Source organism: Alosa alosa, chromosome 9 (assembly GCF_017589495.1).
Source record: "Alosa alosa isolate M-15738 ecotype Scorff River chromosome 9, AALO_Geno_1.1, whole genome shotgun sequence".
NCBI lineage: Eukaryota > Metazoa > Chordata > Actinopteri > Clupeiformes > Clupeidae > Alosa > Alosa alosa.
In genome coordinates, this window is record NC_063197.1 from 19,483,456 (window position 1) to 19,502,961 (window position 19,506).

The window sequence follows — 19,506 nt, forward strand, 5'->3', positions numbered from 1 at the left end:
AAAGCTTTAAGAGTGAATTATTAAGGGTGTCATTGTGCAGTTTTGTCTAACAAAAAAATCCCTGTGTGTCATTGAACACCTCAGTTGGCAGAGTTTACTGACTGCATAGTCACACCTCAGCTCTCCTTGAATTCACTCCCACCCCTTTACCCTCACACTACTGATTGCTCTAAACCTGAGCACACACATGTGTGTGTTTGTGTGTGTGTGTGTGTGTGTGTATTGGGGGAGGAAGAGGGAGGACTTCAAAGGCTCCTCACAGGCAGGAGTCAGGCCTGACCCTGCAGGAGAGCCATTAATGGAGAGTCCCCTACCACTGCAGAGCCTGTTAGAATGACTGCATAGGGAAGTTCGCAGACCCATCTTAAAAAGGAAAGAAAAAACAATCTGAAGAAGTCCCTCTCACTCACTTTCATCCCTCTTGCTGATTCAGGAGACGTGGGAACTTGAGCAAAGTTTGGATGATGTGTAGGGTGTATTGTATTCCTCTGCTCCCATTTCCACAACCCCCCTCTTCTGTAACCGTCTGATCTTCTGAAATTGTTTAAACTTTGGTTCGTATCGAGTTGCAGATATTGTATTTTAGCTTTGGCAACTGGATTGAAATTTGTCAATGGTTACTCCTCTGAGAGAATATCTTATGGTTTTGCGTAAAACAAGTCTTCCTGGCCCAAGTCAACACTAGGCTGTTACACATTGTAAAAGAGAAAATTCTGACATTTTTACAAGCCTTATCATAAAGTATGAATAGAGTTACTTCAAAATCATTTTCATTCAGGGCCCACCGACCAGTCGTATTATATATAAGGTTTAAAAAGTGCTATTCTTTTTCCTTTACATGTCACCAGTATGTTTTAGATCAAGAAAGAAATTTTGTCATGTACATTTTCACTCTCTATTCTGTGTTTTTTTAATGTGTTTGAGCACTTTGTGAAAGATCTTACTGTTTTTTCACCAGGCATACCACACAATACACTTCTTCTGATGTTTTGTTTCAAAAGGCTATTGGGACTTTATAGTATTCACTCGGTAAAGGTTCTCATCAGCCGAATTCATGAATAAATATAGAAACTGTAAATCAGGAAGCTCTATGAAATCATCATGACAACTAGTGCGGCCACTCTTACAGGCAACGTCTGGTCTCTCATACGCATCTCAGCATTGCGGATCACAGAGTTCTCCATGACCATGCTAATGATAAAATATGCTTCATCTGTTTTATGAGAAATCGGAGAATATTCATTCAGTCCATATGTTTGAAAGAGGCCGATCTCAAGTCAGGATGTCTGCCAGTTTTTGCAGACGACTAGAAGACACGGGCCAAAATAACGAGCTCCTTTTAATGACAACATGTTGTAAGGGATTACGGTTCTGCGCCCGAAAATAATCTGTGTTAAACTCAGTGCCAACTCGGGATGAAATAGGGAGACGTTAACTGTTTTAAATCAGGGTTAGTGTTCTTTCTTGGAGGCTCGCACAGAATGTTTTTTTTTTTGTGGTAACGTTTTGCTCTTCACTATGCGCGTGTGAGCGCCTCTCACTGAGATGTGTCAAGTGGAGATCAGAGCTGACCTCTCGAGCTGATAGTGCAGCCATAATGAGGTGCCTAAAGGTCGCGAAGGTCGCGTTTGTGAATACAGGTCACAAGCCATGTTGTGGCCCCCTTTGGTCTGGTGCCTGTGGATGAGGCTGGACAAGTAGAATGACTCCCCTGGCTGGTCATCCGTCAGTGAATTGATGGGGGCTGGACAACCAGTCCTTTCACCCCCCCCGTGACCCAGCACTGAAGGGTCAGAGGTCAAACGCCACTCCAAACAAGGGGTGGTGAGTCAGGAGAAAGGAAACAGGGGTTGCCCCATTGAATGATGACAGCGAATTAAAATGCCTTTGAGTCCTATGGGCAGCGTGTTAATTATGTTAGTTTAGTGCCCGGGTAGTTCATAGCCATATTTCACGACAGAGACCTCACAGGGTGTAAGTGGGCTGGTGTGGATGGGGCTGACTGCTGACACTGCTGCCTGTAGCTGATGTTTGCTTTGTACAGTGACCTGTTTTTGGTGAGCAAATGTTTACTCCACATGCAACATTTGTTTTTTCACTGTCACATAGCTCCACTAGAGGGCAGCGTATTGTGTTTTTCCTGCCCATACCCTTACCCTTTTAGACTGATTTACAGAGATGTCACTGCCCACACATCAAGGGAGAGTTTATGTTAGTTACTTTCTATTTATCTGGAAATGTCTACATTTCCATTAACTCATGTTAAATGCATACTTCATTCAACTGTCCTATTTTTCACCTCTAGTGTGTTAACGCTCACTGTTACGTAAGTCACACACACACATGCTCTATGGAACCACACAGGTTCCTTGCTGCCCGGCGTTGTGTGTGCCACACTCTTGAACTCGGAGTGGAAAGTATTTGGCGAGGGACCGCAGAGCCGTTGTAGGGATGCTTGTAGCAGTAATGCGAAACAGCTGAGGAAACAGGCCAGCGTCTGAACTCTACCTAAACGCAACCCCCCCCCTTCTCTACCTCAGAAGGATGCAGTAGCTTTTCTTGCAGGCTTGCAAATTAAAGTTGAGTATACCAAACTCACCGGTCACTAAGCTCCATACTCAGTAGTTGTTCTGGAAAACGTGGGAAAGCTCTCACATGTTCACTTTCCTTCATGGTTTATCAGACTAGGAGTCCTTTTTTTAAAATGGGGGTGGTCCAAGGCTTTTGTGAGAAGTGGTCTTAGTAGTCCAGAGGGGCCTGGGAATTATCCATGTACTTTGCAGCGAGAGGTTTTTTTTTTCTTTTGGCAAATTGGATTTGGGAAATGTTATGAATGCACCTGAAAGCTACGCAGGGCAGGCCCTGTAAATAGTCTCGGGGGGATTGGCTAATGCCCTGGCGTCTCTCACCAGGCCGGGCTCTGCAGAGGTTCAGGTGGCTGGGCCTGGGTAGGACCCTGTAAAACTGTCAGTCTGGATCACAGAGACGGACACCAGTGGCCAGGCCTGACAGCAAGGGCCCTGGCATGGGGAAGTTGTGGTTTGGTCGCTCGTATTAAACCAACGTTACATATGTAGTGCATGGGCTTGTTTTGGGCTGGAGGTGGTGAGTGTGTGGGTTCAGAGTCAAAGTGTGGGTTAAGTCAGCGTTGAGTGAGAATGCCTAAAAACTGCCATCCATCCATTAACCTGGGATGCAGGAGTACTGGATACAGAGACCGACTTTGAATCAAACTAAACCACACACATATACTCTCCCTCTTGTGTGCCTTCTATCACACACATCCATCAAACACCCACACACACACAGCACACAATCACAGACACCCATGCTTTGCCACAGACCTTCCACTAAACACACATGGATACAGACCCACATGCACACCAATACAAACACACGTGTGCACACACACACACCCGGATGCACCATGGTGGTCCAGGCCGTGCTCCAGCCTGTGTTGACCGCTAGCCATGGATATGTCATGGAGCCATTTCTCCATCCAGTCATGCTTGAAGTCGGTTAGCCTGTGTGGGCTTGCGGTTTTAGCGTTAGCAGCCTGGGCCATGTCAGAGGAAACGGCACCGGACCAGAATGGGCAGAGTCTCTAACAGGAGGCCATCTCTCTCTCTCTCTCTCTCTCTCTCTCTCTCTCTCTCTCTCTCTCTCTCTCTCTCTCTCTCTCTCTCTCCTGCTCTTCATCTGCTCTCCCGTAATGAGAAGCGCAGAGAACACAAACAACAAGCCCTTCATCTCAGATCCTCCCGGTTCCAGCACGCTGTGGAGAAACAGTCTATGAGAACTGGCATGGATAAACAATGACGACGCAACGTGGAGTCACAAGGCGATCTCAAGAGAGAGAGAGAGAAAGAGGGAGAGAGAGAGAGTTTGAGAAAAAAGAAGATCATTAAATAAGAGCCAATGGAGCTGGGGCCAGTTGACTGCGGGGCAGCGGCAGGGTGGGCGTAGTGTAGCATAGTGGAGCGCCGGCTCGTTTGAATGGCTGAGTAAGCAGGAGACTCCGGAACTCTGCAATCACATACCAGACAAAGCCGCAAGGCCCACCCCCTCCCATCAGAGATCAAAGAGCGCAGCTCCACACCAGGGAACAGCAGGAGCTAGATGAGAGAGAAAGAAAGAGAGATAGAGAGAGAGAGGGAGGGAAGAAAGGAGGGACTCAAACAGGTGTGCGATGCTTGGGGGACCATCAGGCTCCAGGCTCTCAGGTCGGGCTGTGATTTGTAGCGTTCGGGAAAAGGGCGGGACAGAAAGTGGGCGCGTTGATTGAAGCACTCTTGGTGCTGGAACAGCTGTTTCGGGTCGCCTGAGTGCGGAGGTAAACCTCAGGCAAGTCTTTAATGATAGGCTGCAAATATTTGACCTGGGCAGGAGGGGTGGTGGATTTAAAATAGAGTGCCTCTGTCACCATGGTAGAGTGTAACAACTGGAGTCACATTCTTCATCTTTTTCTTCTGTGTTTTATGGCAGTTGGCAAGCCAACTTAACGGTGCATTACCGCCACAAAGTCACATTCTGTGCAGGTGAATAAACAGACACGCACAGACACAGACACAGACATACTTACATAAGCTGGAAAGTAGAAGTAGGAAAGTATTAGTCAACCATGAACACAAGTTCCGTCAAGAACATTGTCTTGTGTTTTACAGCCCCTCCCCTATTGTCTCATCCAGGCCAAAGATATTTTAAGGACAGTGAAGATGATAGTGAAGGGAAAACATGACACACCAGACTGCGTTAGCTATGTGAAGAGAAAGAGAAAGCCACCATCTACGATCCGTCATCTAGACTGAGAGAGGGAGAGAGAAACATTCTGACAGCGGACATAAACACACAAACTTCAACTCAACTTGAACTCACAATGTCCCAAATCCCGAACCACAAACACAAAATACACTCTGTCCCTGTGGAGTTCTGACCCCTGCTCTGTATACACATCTCTCTCTCTTTCTTTCTCTCTCTCTTCTTCCTATTTCTCTCTCTCCCTCCCTCTCTCCATGTGTCTGACTGAGGGCCCTTGTCTGTCTCTTCGTATTCTCTGTCGGGGGTGATGTTGTAGAGCAGACCCTCACCTAGTGCTGGAGCATGCAGGCGCCAAGGTCAGCATCCAGAGTGAGGGCATGAGATTAGCGGAGGATTAAGAGCGAGCCTGGTATTATTCCACACCCCCTGGCACAGGCTCAGGCACCAGCCGCTCTGCTCATTGTGTCTCACCAATCAGGGCTCAAGTACACGGCTCTTTCGAGGGTCTGATTGTGTGTGTGTGTGTGCATGTGTATGTGTGTGTGTGTGTGTGTGTGTGTGTGTGTGTGTGTGTGTGTGTGCTGGCATGGTGTGTGTGTGTGTGTGTGTAAATGTGTGTGTGTGTGTATGTATGCACATTTGTGAGTAAGCGTGTGTGTGTGTGTGTGTGGCCTGTGTGTATGAGTGTGGGTGTCTTTGCTTCTTCACATATAGATGTATGTGTGTGTGTTTGTGTGTTTGTGTGTGTGTGTTTGTGTGTGTGTGTGTGTGTGTGTGTGTGTGTGTGTGTGTGTGTGTGTGTGTGTGTGTGTATGTGCATGTGTGTAATCAAAGCTCAGAGCAGAGCTGTGCCATTTTTCCAGACGCTGACTGTCCCCTCAGTGTTTGAGTGCTTGGTGGACGTTTAACCCTATGCTGACCTGTCGGGTTTATGGCCTCCCCCTGTTTAACACTGCCTTCTAAACTGGGTTCCTCTCCTCTCCTCCCCTGCATAAGGATAGCACGATGACCAGCACGGGGCATGACATAATTATAGTGGCCCTCCCTGACGTAATGGCAGTTTCATTCAGACTCTGCAGATGAATGTGAATGTCTCTCTCTCCTCAGATGCGGGCAGCTGTGGCCCACTGGTTAGCACTCAGGACTTGTAACCGGAGGGTTGCCGGTTCAAGCCCTGACCAGTGGGCCGCGGCTGAAGTGCCCTTGAGCAAGGCACCTAACCCCTCACTGCTCCCTGAGTGCCGCCGTTGAAGCAAGCAGCTCACTGCGCCGGGTGTGTGCTTCACCTCACTGTGTTCACTGTGTGCTTCACTAATTTACCGATTGGGTTAAATGCAGAGACCAAATTTCCCTCACGGGATCAAAAAAGTATATATACTATATAGATGCTCTGCAGCAGTTGTCCGCTTTCCAAAACCATAGCTGCTAACTAAGTTAGCAACGTTGTTGGTTGCAATGCAATTTCCCATTGCCAACCAACTACGTTGCTAACAGGTTAGCAGCTATGGTTTTGGGAAACACACCCCAGGGCAGTGGAGGAGCCAGCTGAAGGGTTTTTGAAGTGTCTCCGGTCTCTTGTGCTGTGGAGAGGACAATTGGTATTCCAGTTATCACAACACTATACCACAAGGGGGGGACCCCCCTACTGGACTGTCATACCCCCCACCCCCTTCAAGCGGAGCCGCCATGACCCAGGTCACTGTTAATGGGGGTCAGCCTTGAGCACAACACCCCCCACCTCACCCCCAACCCCTGCACAGCCATTGGGCCGAAGGAGGGTTGAGATGGAAATGTCATTGTGCATGAGTGGGTGACTTTAGAGAGCTTTCAGCGCACAGGTTGGAGAGGCTGAGTGAGTGGTGAGTAGCCATTGGATGGCCTAGTTGGTTAATTGACCTGGGGGAAATGCCATTGTGAAGTCAGCCGGGGGGCAAACGCAGGCAGCTAAAGCTAAAACCGGCCAGCCAGCGCTTACTCCTCATCGCTATCGGACCACCACAGCGACTCTTTCTGCCTCTATCCGTTGTCCGCCCCAGCTTCCCTGGGCTTTGTCGGAGATTTAATACTCCACCGTAAACAACGGAGCAATCGAGCAAATCTCTCAGTCTTGTCAGGGTCGCTGTTGCTGTGCTGATTAAACAGAGGGAGGGCTTTTGTGGGCCCCTTAAAGGTGTGGCGTATATTGCCCCTAATTTTACACCGCTTTTTACTGTGGTATTTGTAGAGGGGAGGCAAGAATAACCATGGGCTATGTGAAAAGGGCACGGAGACTATCTTGTGGGGATGACATTTATTCACAGATAAGAGAGGTCAATCAAAGGCTTTTTTATGTGTGTGAGTACAAAGGCAATGAAATGCCGCATAAAAGAATGCACGGTAAAATGGACACTGTGTGTTACCAAAAACACAGAGCTCTCCCTCAAAAGCTGTCACTTTTCTCAGTCTCTTACAAACACTCCCTGTCTGTCAGTGTGCAAGAGTTAAGCGCCCTGGCACCGAGGATTAGTGCTCCCACTCGCTGTCTCTGTGGACTCCTCCAGCCGAGTATAAAGAGATTAGAGGTAGCCCAAGTAGTAAGAGGACTGAACCATCTGCAGCCATCCTGAGGGGGGTTTGCCGGAGTGGTTGGGGGATGGGGGATGCGTTGGGAGGCTTGGTGAATGAGGAAAGGGGGTTGTCAGACCTGCAGATGTTCCAGTGCTTTGGGACTGAGCTGCTGCAGGTCACTCAGTCAATCAGTCAGCCAGCCAGCACACACAGACATACACACGCACACACACACACACACTCACTCACTCACTGCAAACGCTCATTCTCACACACACTCTGACACAATGGACTACAGCAAACAACTCTGCAATGTCACTGTGAGGGACGAGGCGAAGTGGGTTACCAGGATCTGCAGATGACTTGAGAAGCAACAGAGAGAGAGAGAGAGAGAGAGAGAGAGAGAGAGAGAGAGAGAGAGAGAGAGAGAGACTCCACTGCTTTCCCCTCTGCAGGCATGGCGCTGGGCTGTTGTGTGCCACTGAGGTCTCGAGGTATAGTTCCATCACTATTCATTCACGTCTGTCTGTCTGTCTTCCTTTCTCCATCTTTCCTCTCTTTTTCTGGCACTTCTGTTTGTCCTGAGGTCATTGTGATCTGCTTGGTTGTGTTATGTTGTAGACTGAAGGTCTTTCTTCCAAATGCCGTGACTTGAATAGTGCGTGCGAGTCAATGCTTGTTTTGGAGAGTGATTCACTTATATGCACTGATCATTTTTGTATGTAAAACAAGAACCCTCGTGTAGAAGTACTTAATTCTCAAATGTTTGCATCTCTGTTGAACGACTTTTCATGTGTTCTCAGTAAGTCTCAGTGGTCGCAAGTGTGATTTGCAGCCTTTTGGCTAACACGGTTGCATATCATTCCCATTCTATTGTTTATTAGAGAAACTGTGCCATTTCACAGTTACTAAAAAAAACACAACCCAAAGAGTAGAGAGACAGTGTGAAGTTTAGTGTCAATAAGTAAATGGGCAACATTTGGGCCTGTGTGTGTGTGTGTGTGTGTGTGTGTGTGTGTGTGTGTGTGTGTGTGTGTGTGTGTGTGTGTGTGTGTGTGTGTGTGTGTGTGTGTGTGTGTGTTGGAGCCCGAGTGTTAAGGTGAGGGTTTGGCCCCTGGGTCATGTCTGAACCAGCTCTCTGGGTAATTAGAAGGTGCTGGCAGACAGAGGAGGGAGGGATCGGCTACTTTCATCCCCTCTCCCAGTACCTAGGAAGTGGCATCCGTCCAGACAGCCGTCCAGGTTGGGTCCCCCAGCTGAACCTGAACACGACCCAGAGCCCAGAGTTCAGGACCCAGACTTACAGTAACTGAGCTGATGTAGTCTACACTGGGCTTTCCTTGTTGCTGTCCTGCTAGAGGACAGTGGCCTGAGGAGTCCTGAGCTTGTGTTTGTGAAGCCTAGCGGTTCATGCTGGGACAGTGATAGAGGAAGGAAGAGCTGGAGGGAGAGAGAGAGAGAGAGAGAGAACGAGTCTGAGACCTGAGCCTGCAGACAGGACGATGATAGGCAGAGAGCTAGGGAAGGAAAGAGAGGAGGAGATAGACAGCTTGCGAGGTTGTGTTTCCCATTCATTGTCATTTCTGTCTTCGGAGGACAATAGCTTTATCATTGTAATTATCTCAAGGCGTCCTGCAAGCAGAGACAACTTGGTCTCCTATTCTCATGGTGTTGGTTTTAGGGATTGTCTTTCGACAGGGTGTTGGTGTTGGAGGATTACCAGACACTCACCAATATCTTCAGCCACTGCTATTATATGTCCCTGAATTGTTTATTGATGATGGAGTATTTGTATTAGATGGATCCCCTTTTAGCTTAAAACACAAAAGCACATCTCTGGCATTTGTTGTGAAGTGAGGAGGTTTATTTCCTTATTTCTTGCCAATTTCCTCCTTTGTTTCTACGATTGTTTTAGAGAGTTGATGGTGTTAATGCCTGTTGGTGCCAAAGCAGCTGACAACACAACCAAAAGTGACAACTCACTCTCACTACCTAATTTTCCTCTCTCTCTCTCTCTCTCTCTCTCTCTCTCTTTCTCTCCCTCTCTCTTTCTCTCCCTCTCTCTCTCCTTCAGATGCCCTGTGAAAGAGTGTTAGGTTGGAGAATGAAGGAGATGTTATTATTGAGGGTGATGGAGAGGTGTTGTGTTTTCCTTAGGGGTTCCTGCTGTTAAATGAAAACCTTCTTTCCCCCCAAAGTCCTCCTCAAAGTCAGCCATTTCATGCTCTTGACATTCGGTACCTCTAAAAAACATCTTTAATCGAACTGTCAAAAGAGAGCAAGAATTTGGAAAAGGGGGATTTTTGGAGCCTAGACCACTCTGAATAAGCCAGAGCGTGTTTTTAGCGGTGACCAGATTCCAGCAGGATTTGTTAGAGACACAGTTTCTGGGTGCTTGCTTGATGAATGTGTTTACACAGGCCCGTTGGGGACCACTGTCCTCGCCTGAACCCTGATGTGCTCAAGCACGGAGCCCAGAGCTCTCCGGCCTTCAGATCAGTTCAGGGCTGAAGGAGCCATGGAGGAGGAGGAGGAGGAGGAGGAGGAGGGGACACTGGGGTGGGATTGGACTTTAGAGCCAGAGTTGCAGAGACAGACAGACAGAGAGAGAGAAAAGAGACAGAGAGAGAGAGAGGGAGAGAGAGAGAGAGAGAGAGAGAGAGAGGGAGAGAGAGGGAGAGAGAGAGAGAGAGTGCCAGCAGGCTCAAGGATGCTGCACGGTTACTCCAGCTCCTCCCTAAGGGGGCCATGCCAACACTGCTGGGGCAGCAGTTCAGAACTCGACGGGGGGCCTCGCAATCGGGCAGGAGATGACACACAGTCACGCACAGACACAGACACACACACACACACATAGACACACACACACACAGACACACAGACACAGACACAGACACAGACACACTCACACACACACACACACATACACACACACACACACACAGTCTTCCAGTGCCAGCACCCTCACCCCACCCCCACGCCCATCCCCTACTGGCACATCTTCATAAACAGCCATGCCATCCAGCCAGAAAACACTGAGAAGAATAAAGTAAAATAAATACAAAAGTAAAATTACAAAACCTGAATCTCACCTAAATCCTCCACTGCTAAAACCTCGCCTCTCCAGGTTTTAAGTGCAGCCCACCCAAACCAGGCACCAAAATAAATATTGGATTTTGGTCGAGTGACCAGCAGTCCCTAGGCTGGCATAAGCAGACATGCCATTAGGTGCATATCAGCTTAGCCTCCGTCTCCTAGCAGGGTGCAGTGGCTCTCCCCTGCCCGTAAGCACCTTTGGGAGCTCAGGAGCGGCGCATGGCACTGGGAGATTAGAGGTGCACTGCAGACATGGGCTGTAGTCTTGTTTACCTTTTGACACTGGGATAATGAACGGATGAGATGGAGGAGGACGGAGGATGGAGTGGGACTCAAGGCTCCTGTGCTGCTCCTGCCAATGCCAGCTGTCTGCCACTCTGTGGTAAACAACACCGCCCACTCGCAAAGACAGACACGCTCACATATGCACCATGTTGTCCTTAATTGCACTGAAAAAAAGTATTTCTGAGTTTTCCAGGCAGTAAGAGGGGGGGGAGAAAGCTGATGATAAGCTGCCTGCATGTGTAGGTGTGGATTCCCTGAAGCTTTAAAGGTGCCATGTGTAAGAATTGAGGTAAAAATATCCAAAAAATGAGCTACACGCATCAAAAGAATGAGAAGAAATAAGGGCGATGATGTCATTAAAAAAAATGACAAGGTATAGTGCTGCAGAGATATCAACCTGAATTAGCATGCTAAATTACTAGCCACAGCCCGACAGGTGTCATAATTCCAGTTTCGGCCATGGGAGGCGGTATGCGGGCAACATAACCGCCAGCCAAAATGCAATACACGTGTCTTGGTTATTACTCTAGGGTAGACCAACTCGCTTTCTGGAGGTTTACTGCCCCAATCTTTTATGGAATGTGGAGTATGAATTGATTTTTTGGCGGACATTACACATGGCACCTTTAACAATAAAATGAAATCTCCACTTCGTCCTCGGCGGAGCTCGGCTCTTCAGTCGGCGCTACCTGCAACATGCACACAAACATGCAGTCATGCCCAGGAGACTGTGGAGTGTGGTTGACCTCAGGGTGAAAAGTCTTTAGAGAGCTGAAAGTGTGAAAATCAATCTCTCTGTGGCCCCAAAAACGCAGAGCTTAGAGTGGATCTTACCGTAGTGACTTCAGACGTCAGCAGACTTTAGACTGCATTGCATTCATAGTCATTATGGGTTTGTGGACTGAGATGCCCAAGCAGTTGTACACAACCGCCGCGTGTGTTTACATGTGTTTACATTTCGGCTCCCACCAGGGTGTCGTTGTGTGGAAGGAGCCGGTAACGATGTTCCCAGGAGCTCCTCTCTCGCTGTGAGTGTTGTGTTAGCATGGAGATGGACAAGGCCAGGTGACTGACAGGACTGACAAGCGGAGCCGTGGCCATGTGTGCTGGCCTCCTCTCTTTCATCTCCGCACAGAGCCAAAGCAGCTGCTGCCAGCATTAACGAGATGCTTACAGATTGGTTTGGGTTTTGGCTATGGAGTGCGCTGTGCTAACGGGTCCATTACTTTGGGTAAATTAGGCACCATCCTGGAAAATCTCAATGAGGCCTATAATGTGTCTCGCTAAAAGAGCGATGTCAGTATCGTCATCGCTGATGGGCTGTCAGGATGTGTGATGAGTGCCTACTTTTGCCAGAAGAAGACCCTGTTGGGTCAAAACGTTGCCTTTTTTTTAGTCCAATTAAATATATGGAGCTACTCCAGTGTGTGGACGTTCCTTCTTGTTTTCATTGTACCGTTGTTCTGCACCAGGGCTCAAAACAGGTGGGATGTACACACCACTACTCTGCTACACTTCATGAGCACCTACTTAGATATTCCTAGATGGCAGTCTGACATTAGTCTCATTTAACTTGACACTTTTTGATTGAACTCAATTCTATCTTGGTTTGACCAATAAACTACATGGCATAAGTTACTTTTATAAATGTGCTGTTAGACGTAGCGTGCAATCTAATCCATCTAAGGGAGAGATGTGTCTTTCATTCACTGTTTAATTTGAAGTTCTGTGAAACTTTGATAACGGTGGCACTGGGGAGGTGATTGTTATGTTGCCTGTGGGAGGCCACCTGGCTGGCTCACTGCTTTGATCATCGGCACGAGCGATCGAAACGTGGCGCACAAGGTGGAAGAGAGGTTACCGCATGCCATTTCCTGGACGTGGAACTTGGCTTCAGATGGAGGGAGTTTTCACTCTTGAAAGGGTCAGAAAGAAAAGAAAAATAACCTGGCACCACAACAAAGGAGGGAGAGAGAGGGAAGAAAAAAAACGAGAGTGATAGAAGGGAAGTACACCTTTGCAGACCAGGGTGGAGTGCGAGACAGGTTGTCTGGTCCAAAGCGCTGCGCTGGCAGGTCCAGAGAGCTATTGAGTGAGTAGGAAAATGGCTAGCAGCTGCCCTTGCCCAATAAACACATGACTTATCCATTACCCATGTGCCTGACACGCCAAATCCCTGGAAAGGTTTCAGAGACGCGGTTGCGTCCGTGCCAGCATCTGAGGTTTTGGGTCCATGGGTCCCTCCATACATCACGTTAGTTGGGGTTAATTTTGCTCTCAAGAGAGGAACAAATAGATTCCACCTTTTCCTACCTCTGCTGTAATAAACCAAATAGAAGATTACTTTCAGCACATGGGAAATTATCTGAGATGAAAGCACATTTCAGTTGGACTACCTCATCCGCTGCCGCCTATGCATTTCAGAACTGACCCGGTTGTACAGCATGAAAGATTCAGGGCCATGAAAACCCTGAGGTGTCAGAGGGGAAAGGTCAGAGGTTAATGCAGAAGTACAGCTGGCTTTGCCGGTAGGTGGAAAAATGACACCCTCATCAATCAAAACATGCTGACAAACAGGTCACCACCATATTTGTTTGGGTGACTACACTGCACATATACCTAAACATACTGTACATATAAGTCTACATTATATTATATCAAAAATGTGTAATATAATATGATGTAATTTAATATCATATAGTATAATATGTGTTTTCTTGTTGTAAATGTAGGGTAATAGCTATCTCTGGAGTAGCGCATCCACATGCAGACAGTATTGAGGAGATCAGGCGTGCAGTGCTCTATTGAATTGGTGACCCAGATTTGTCCGCCTTAATACTCCTGCCTTCTAATGAGGAGAGAGGAGAGCTCAGACATCCTTATTTATTCACATTTGAGCTGTGTGTGCCTGTGGTATCAAAGCTGAACTGAGCAGACAGTCTCTCTGTGCATGTGTGTGTGTGTGTGTGTGTGTGTGTGTGTGTGTGTATCAAGAATTTTTTTCTCCTTGCTGTAGAGTTGCTGCAGTATTGTGTGGCTCTATTCCGGTATTGGTTTTCTCTTTCCTAGCAGATTAATCACTGTCAGTTTTGCCTTCCCATGTGATCCCATGGATTTTCATCTCCAGCACTGCCGTAACATTTATGTGTGCAGCCCGCATGCATTGGCCATAACGGACCAGGGACACATACACAAACACACGCACACAAACACACACACACAATCACACACACACACACACACACAATTACACACACACACACACACACACACACACACACACACACACACACACACACACACACACACACACACACATATACACATACACACACACAGTACTGGTCTGGATCCAGGTGATCAAACGGCCAGGTGTCGTGTTGCATTAAGTCCCATTGTCCGTAGCTAGTGCGTTTCACAGTGGCCAGAGATATTGTTGTGCTAATGCGGCGCTGGTCTCTGATTAGCCGGCTCCCCCATTTGGCTTTCACACAGGCCGCACTCCAACAAATAACCGCGTCTGATACCATCAAAGGCTGCCAAAGGAGACGGTTTAAAAGGCCGTTTTTATCTGTGTTTTTATTCGTTTTTATGTCTAAGCCAACTGCATCTCTGCTGTGTTGTTGTAAGGTGTTGGATGACAGTTACTTTTTTATTTGAGTGTAATTTTTGTCTTTCATCACTTTCTTTCTAGAGGTGCGTAGGGTTAAAGCTGGAAGCGGTAGAAGGAAAATAGTCTTTCATGTGTCTGAGAGAAGAGGTGGTGACGAGTGTGTGTGTGTGTGTGTGTGTGTGTGTGCGTGTGTGATGATAATGAAGAGGTGTGAGATGAGTGGAGACTAGGAAAGAAGGGAGAATAAAAGGATGGAAAAAGAACAGGAAAGTAAAAATGAAAGAAAGCAAAGAGTTATCTAAATGTAATAGCTGCTATATGGGTTTTGAATTATCACATTTTCTGTAGACGTTCTCTGTTGAATAGTCCCCCAAAACATTTAGGCATTAGTTCATTGCTTGAGTCATTATATGCCAAAGTGTTGAACAAGTTGTCATATATATAATTTGTCAAGTATAATTAATTATGCCATTTCTGAAGGAACTGCTGTAAACATTCTAGTCTTTTTCCCTGTATGACAATGAATTCCATGGTCTGGTAACAGACCTGCAGTACAAAAAGTATACAGTAAATATGAATTGTTTCTCATCTCCCACAGTTTCCCACATACAGTAATGTGTAACTTTGTAATGTTAAAATTGATATGCCAAAAGTTATATTGACAACATGGCTAAGCATTTTGACTCTTATTCATCACAGTGACACAGGAACATTTTTTTTGATAGAAATGACATGTTGATTGGCACAAATGTTTGCATTTGAGACACAAATTAAGCATTTTGAGCAAGATATAGTCTTTTGCAGATAATCCACTGAGCAGTGCTGTGGTGCAGCACAGATTGTATTTACTGTTGTGTAGAGATTAATGATGATATGAGAAATGCATCAAAGTGGCTGAGAAAAACTGTAACAACACAAACAGCCCCACCAACTAAAAAAAGGAGTGCCATGTTACTTCTTAAATACATTTATATTACCTTCACGATCTTAGCCTATTGGCATTGGTGCGGCTGTTTTGAAACTGCTGCTCTAGCGTGTCTGGGTGTGACCGCAGAGGAAATGTGACTCATTCTAGCACTGGCCTCTGTTGGCTGGGAGCTCTGAGTGAGTTTAGCAGCGAAAGATTAGGACATTAGAATATCCATCAGAAGTAGCGAGAGGATTTAGAGACAGACGCACCAGCCCACACACAGATTTTTCCTGCAGCAGACATGGCTTTTTATACTTTTACATAAACACTTGGAAATGACAGGCATTCCCTAGGAACACCCACGCATGCTTGTCAGCTTATATCAGAGCATGCATGCATGCAGTGAATTAAGGCTAAACAAAAAGAGACTCTAATGGGTACTAAATTGATAGAATGCTAAGAGAAAAGTTCAGATCTATAAAGTAAAAAGCCATTTTAAATTCTACCTGAATTGACTACCGGTAATTATGCAAGTCTTGAGGTAGGAACAACAGTCCGTAGTTCAGCACTGCATATGGTAAAAAAACAATCTTGAGCACTTCATTTGATCGTGAACACCGTCTCTTTGAATGTGTAAGCTGACCCCACCTCTTGCCTGGGAGTTACTCTACCCAGTGCACCTGAGATGGAGTTGGACCACAGGGTCATATATTTCTCACGCACCAGCGGCTCTGTTCAGCCAGCAACCATAAAATGGCCACAGCGTGCACACAAATGTACCCCCTCCGCCCAGGGCAGGACTGTGACTGATGCATTCATGCTTCAGTGTGTAAACCCTTCACTCCCCAAATCACACAGGTATCATAACACATCCTGTTGGTGTTATTTTATGTGGGTTTGAGTGTGTGTGTGTGTGTGTGTGTGTGTGTGTGTGTGTGTGTGTGTGTGTGTCGTCCTGCTGAGTTCTTCTGTGGGAAGACGTTGGGGTTGATTCTTGGGTTTTTGGCTATGGCATACCTTCTGCCCATGTGGGGGTTTGGCTTTGCCACCAATTTCTCCTTTTACACTGGCCTGTGTGATGGAGCCTTTAAGTGAGTGCAGATGTGGACAGGTCCTTTTGTTACGGTTCCCTCTCAGCTGTAGAATCGGTCAGGAGAGCCGAGACGAACACGGAGACGAGACGCTGAGACGAGACGAGATGCTGAGGAGATTAAAAAGAGAAGTGAAGATGAGTGACGAGTCAGACAGGGAGAGAGGCTCCTGCTGACAGGGCGCATGTCAAACAGTGTCATGAGGAAGTGGATGCTGCTGCTCTCCCACTGAAGTCTGACTGACGTGTTCTCTCCTCCCTCTCTCCTTTATCCCTCCATCTTTCCTCTCCTTTCTCTCTCTCCCTCTTCCTCCCCACTGTCCTCTGTCTATCTTCTCCTCCCTCGCTCTCTCTCTCTTCACTCCATTTCCTCTCTGCTTGGCCCTTTCCCTCCTTTCCCCTATTTTCCTCTTTCTCCTCGTCCATCTCTCCTCTCCTTTCTGTCTCTCTCTCTCTCTCTCCCTCCCTCCTGTCCCTTGTCCACCTCCCCCCCCTCTTTCTCTCATACAGCTGTGTCTAACCTGGACGTGGAGAGCAAGCTGACGTCCCACTACCAGGCCCCCTGGCACCAGCATCGTAATGTGTTCCACCCCTCCACCCGGCCGCCCTGCGTGGAGGAGCTCCACCGCCACGCCAAGCAGAGCCTGCGGGCGCTGCAACGAGGTCAGGCCCACAGCTACCACAGTTAGCCATTAGTCTTCAACACCTCCATCTCTCTCTCACTCTCCCTTTCTCACTCTCTTTCTCTCTCGCTCTCTCTTTACCTATCTATCTTTTTACATATCTTTCTCTCTATCTATCTACACAGTATGTTTCTCTCCATCTACACAGTATCTATCTATCTATCTATCTATCTATCTATCTATCTATCTATCTATCTATCTGTCTATCTTTCTCATGGTGTTGATTTTACAGTCAAGGTACTGGACTGATGTTGACACCCATTACTTTTTATATCACAGTTATCTCACTAATAGCGCACGTGTGTGTATGAGCATGTGTGTGTGTGTGTGTGTGTATGTTTAGCCAGCCTCACTTGAACTGTATGTCTGTGTGTGTTACCTTATGTAATGTGAGATGTAATTGACAAGCATGTGATCTATGACCTGGCCACGTTGTCTCATGTTGTTTTTATGTCTGTCTGTTTGTTTGTTTGTTTTTCTAACATCATTCCAAAGGCTTCTCATGGAGTCATGAGCCAGGTCTGCATTTCTGTCTTCCATAGATAAACATTGCCCCCTAGTGGCATCCAGAAAAAAATACACAAAAAAAGTATCTGAAATAAGATGCACTGGGGAATTCAGTTGTGTGGGAAATTCACTGGGAGATTCCCTGTGTCATAGTAACTGCATGCCATAGACAAATGTGTGACAGTGTGTGTTTGTGGTGTGTGTCGCCCTGTGTGCCCTGCACACACAGTAATGATATGTTTGTGCCAAATGTGTGTTTGTGTCCGTGTGTGTGCTGTGCTGTAGAATTAGCTGGGTGGATCCCCATGTGATGTGAGGTGTTTATTTAACAGTGTTTCTCTACTGTGAATGTCACATGATGTGTTGACTTGTGATGTGGTATTTGTGTTGATGTAGCCTACACACAGTCAACATCCTTCGTGTGATGTTCTTTGTGTAAAGAGGCAATTTTGCATGGACTATAATTCAGTAATTTTGTGTGTGTGTGTGTGTGTGTGTGTATGTGTGTGTGTGTGTGTGTGTGACTCTCTCTCTCTCTGTGTGTGTGGGCATGTCCAAAACAGACCAGCACCAGCGTCAGCAGGCCAGTAACAGGGAACGGCGGGTGACCATCAACATCTCGGTGGCACCTCCCATGCCCACGTACCCATCACCCCGCACACTCCGGAGGCGCGAGCTGAAAGCACGGCACTTGAGAACGGTAAGATTCCACCTACACCTACACCAATACCTTGCCTTGTCTCTCTGTCTTGTTTCACACACAGAAAAAGTAGCCTGTTTGGGTTTTCACACCTACTCAAGTAAGCTCAACTAGTAAAACTGGTCCTCGCACTGTGATGTTAATTAGCTTGATACTCTGGAAGCACAGATACCACTGAAAATGTGCCATTTCACTGAACCTTGAGTCACTTTGAATGAAGGCATGTACTAAATGTAATTTTTAAGACATTCACATGGGTGTGTTGTCTTAGCTAGTAAAGGCGTTATGAGTAGCTGTTTTTGACCAGCATGCCTGTTATGTGTGGATGGGTTCTGTGTAGGAGAGGACAGGGGGGGACATAGACACAGAGGCACCTCAGACACAGGTAAAAGAGTTTCTCCACCGCTGTCATCACAACCTGTGTTTTAGCATGCTGCATCAATCAGCCCATCGGATCTCTTGAGGTAGATTGTGCCCAGCGGTCAGAGATGGACAATGTCTCAAATAGGCCACTGCTGTCCATCCATAGAGCATGGAACACATTCTGTATTCTTTATTCCTTCTGTCATTTTGGTTGGAGCCCTTTTGTTTTTTTATGTACAGTAGTAACAATATCCATTTAAATGTACATAGGTAGTCGAGTTTGAAGTTGTTGTTAAGTTGAGGCGTGAAATCACATATATTTCCACCATGTCAACATTGATTGGAAATACATTAACCATGTTCTCTTTGTGATTATGCATGCTACCCACGTCACCTGTGTTCTCTCTATCTCTCTCTCTCTGTATCTCTCTCTCCACTCTTTCTGTGAAATGACCAGTTAGCTAAATGTACACCTTTTGTTTTGTATCTGTCCTGTTTAAAGCTGCAAGAGGAAGCAGCTAGGGAAGCTGATAGTCAGACCACACAGAGACAGGTAAACACTAAGCTATAGCAGCCATGTCATATGTGTCTCCTGTGGTTCATTTATCCAAATCATTCATGAGTCATGTACCAAGTCAGCCGTCATTGTGGGATTCATTGTCCTGTTTTCCCCAATTAGGTGGAGGATCATTTACCTTCCTCTGCATTTAAAGACATGGTGTCTCATTTGTAAACATTTGAACATTCAATAGACCCTCAAGTAATGAACTACCTCTCTCTGTCACAGCAAAACATGGAAAATATTGTATTTCTTCCACAGTGACAGACATCCCAGGCAGAGGTTCAAACGTTGTGTCTTTTTTTGTCTAACTTATAATTCATTCTTATTCTAGGAGTGGACATGTCTTTATGGAGACATGTAAGCACAGAGATGGACTCCATTATGTTCATTAA

General features: G+C 46.6%; 1 protein-coding gene across 12 annotated transcripts in view; it reads left to right on the forward strand.

The window, feature by feature from the left end:
- The window catches only part of nhsa (Nance-Horan syndrome a (congenital cataracts and dental anomalies)), an 85,484-nt gene that overhangs the window by 52,453 nt on the left and 13,525 nt on the right, over nucleotides 1–19,506 (forward strand). For 3 of the 12 annotated variants that reach the window (XM_048252356.1, XM_048252359.1, XM_048252360.1), the window contains exons 2-6: nucleotides 16,810–16,962; nucleotides 17,478–17,501; nucleotides 18,053–18,189; nucleotides 18,530–18,574; nucleotides 19,055–19,105. In XM_048252356.1, coding sequence (XP_048108313.1) covers nucleotides 16,810–16,962; nucleotides 17,478–17,501; nucleotides 18,053–18,189; nucleotides 18,530–18,574; nucleotides 19,055–19,105 — 410 coding nt within the window. Of the gene's footprint in view, nucleotides 1–7,475; nucleotides 7,800–13,163; nucleotides 13,215–16,809; nucleotides 16,963–17,477; nucleotides 17,502–18,052; nucleotides 18,190–18,529; nucleotides 18,575–19,054; nucleotides 19,106–19,506 lie in introns of those variants that run through there. The other 9 variants (XM_048252358.1, XM_048252361.1, XM_048252357.1 and 6 more) reach the window with 6 other exon arrangements.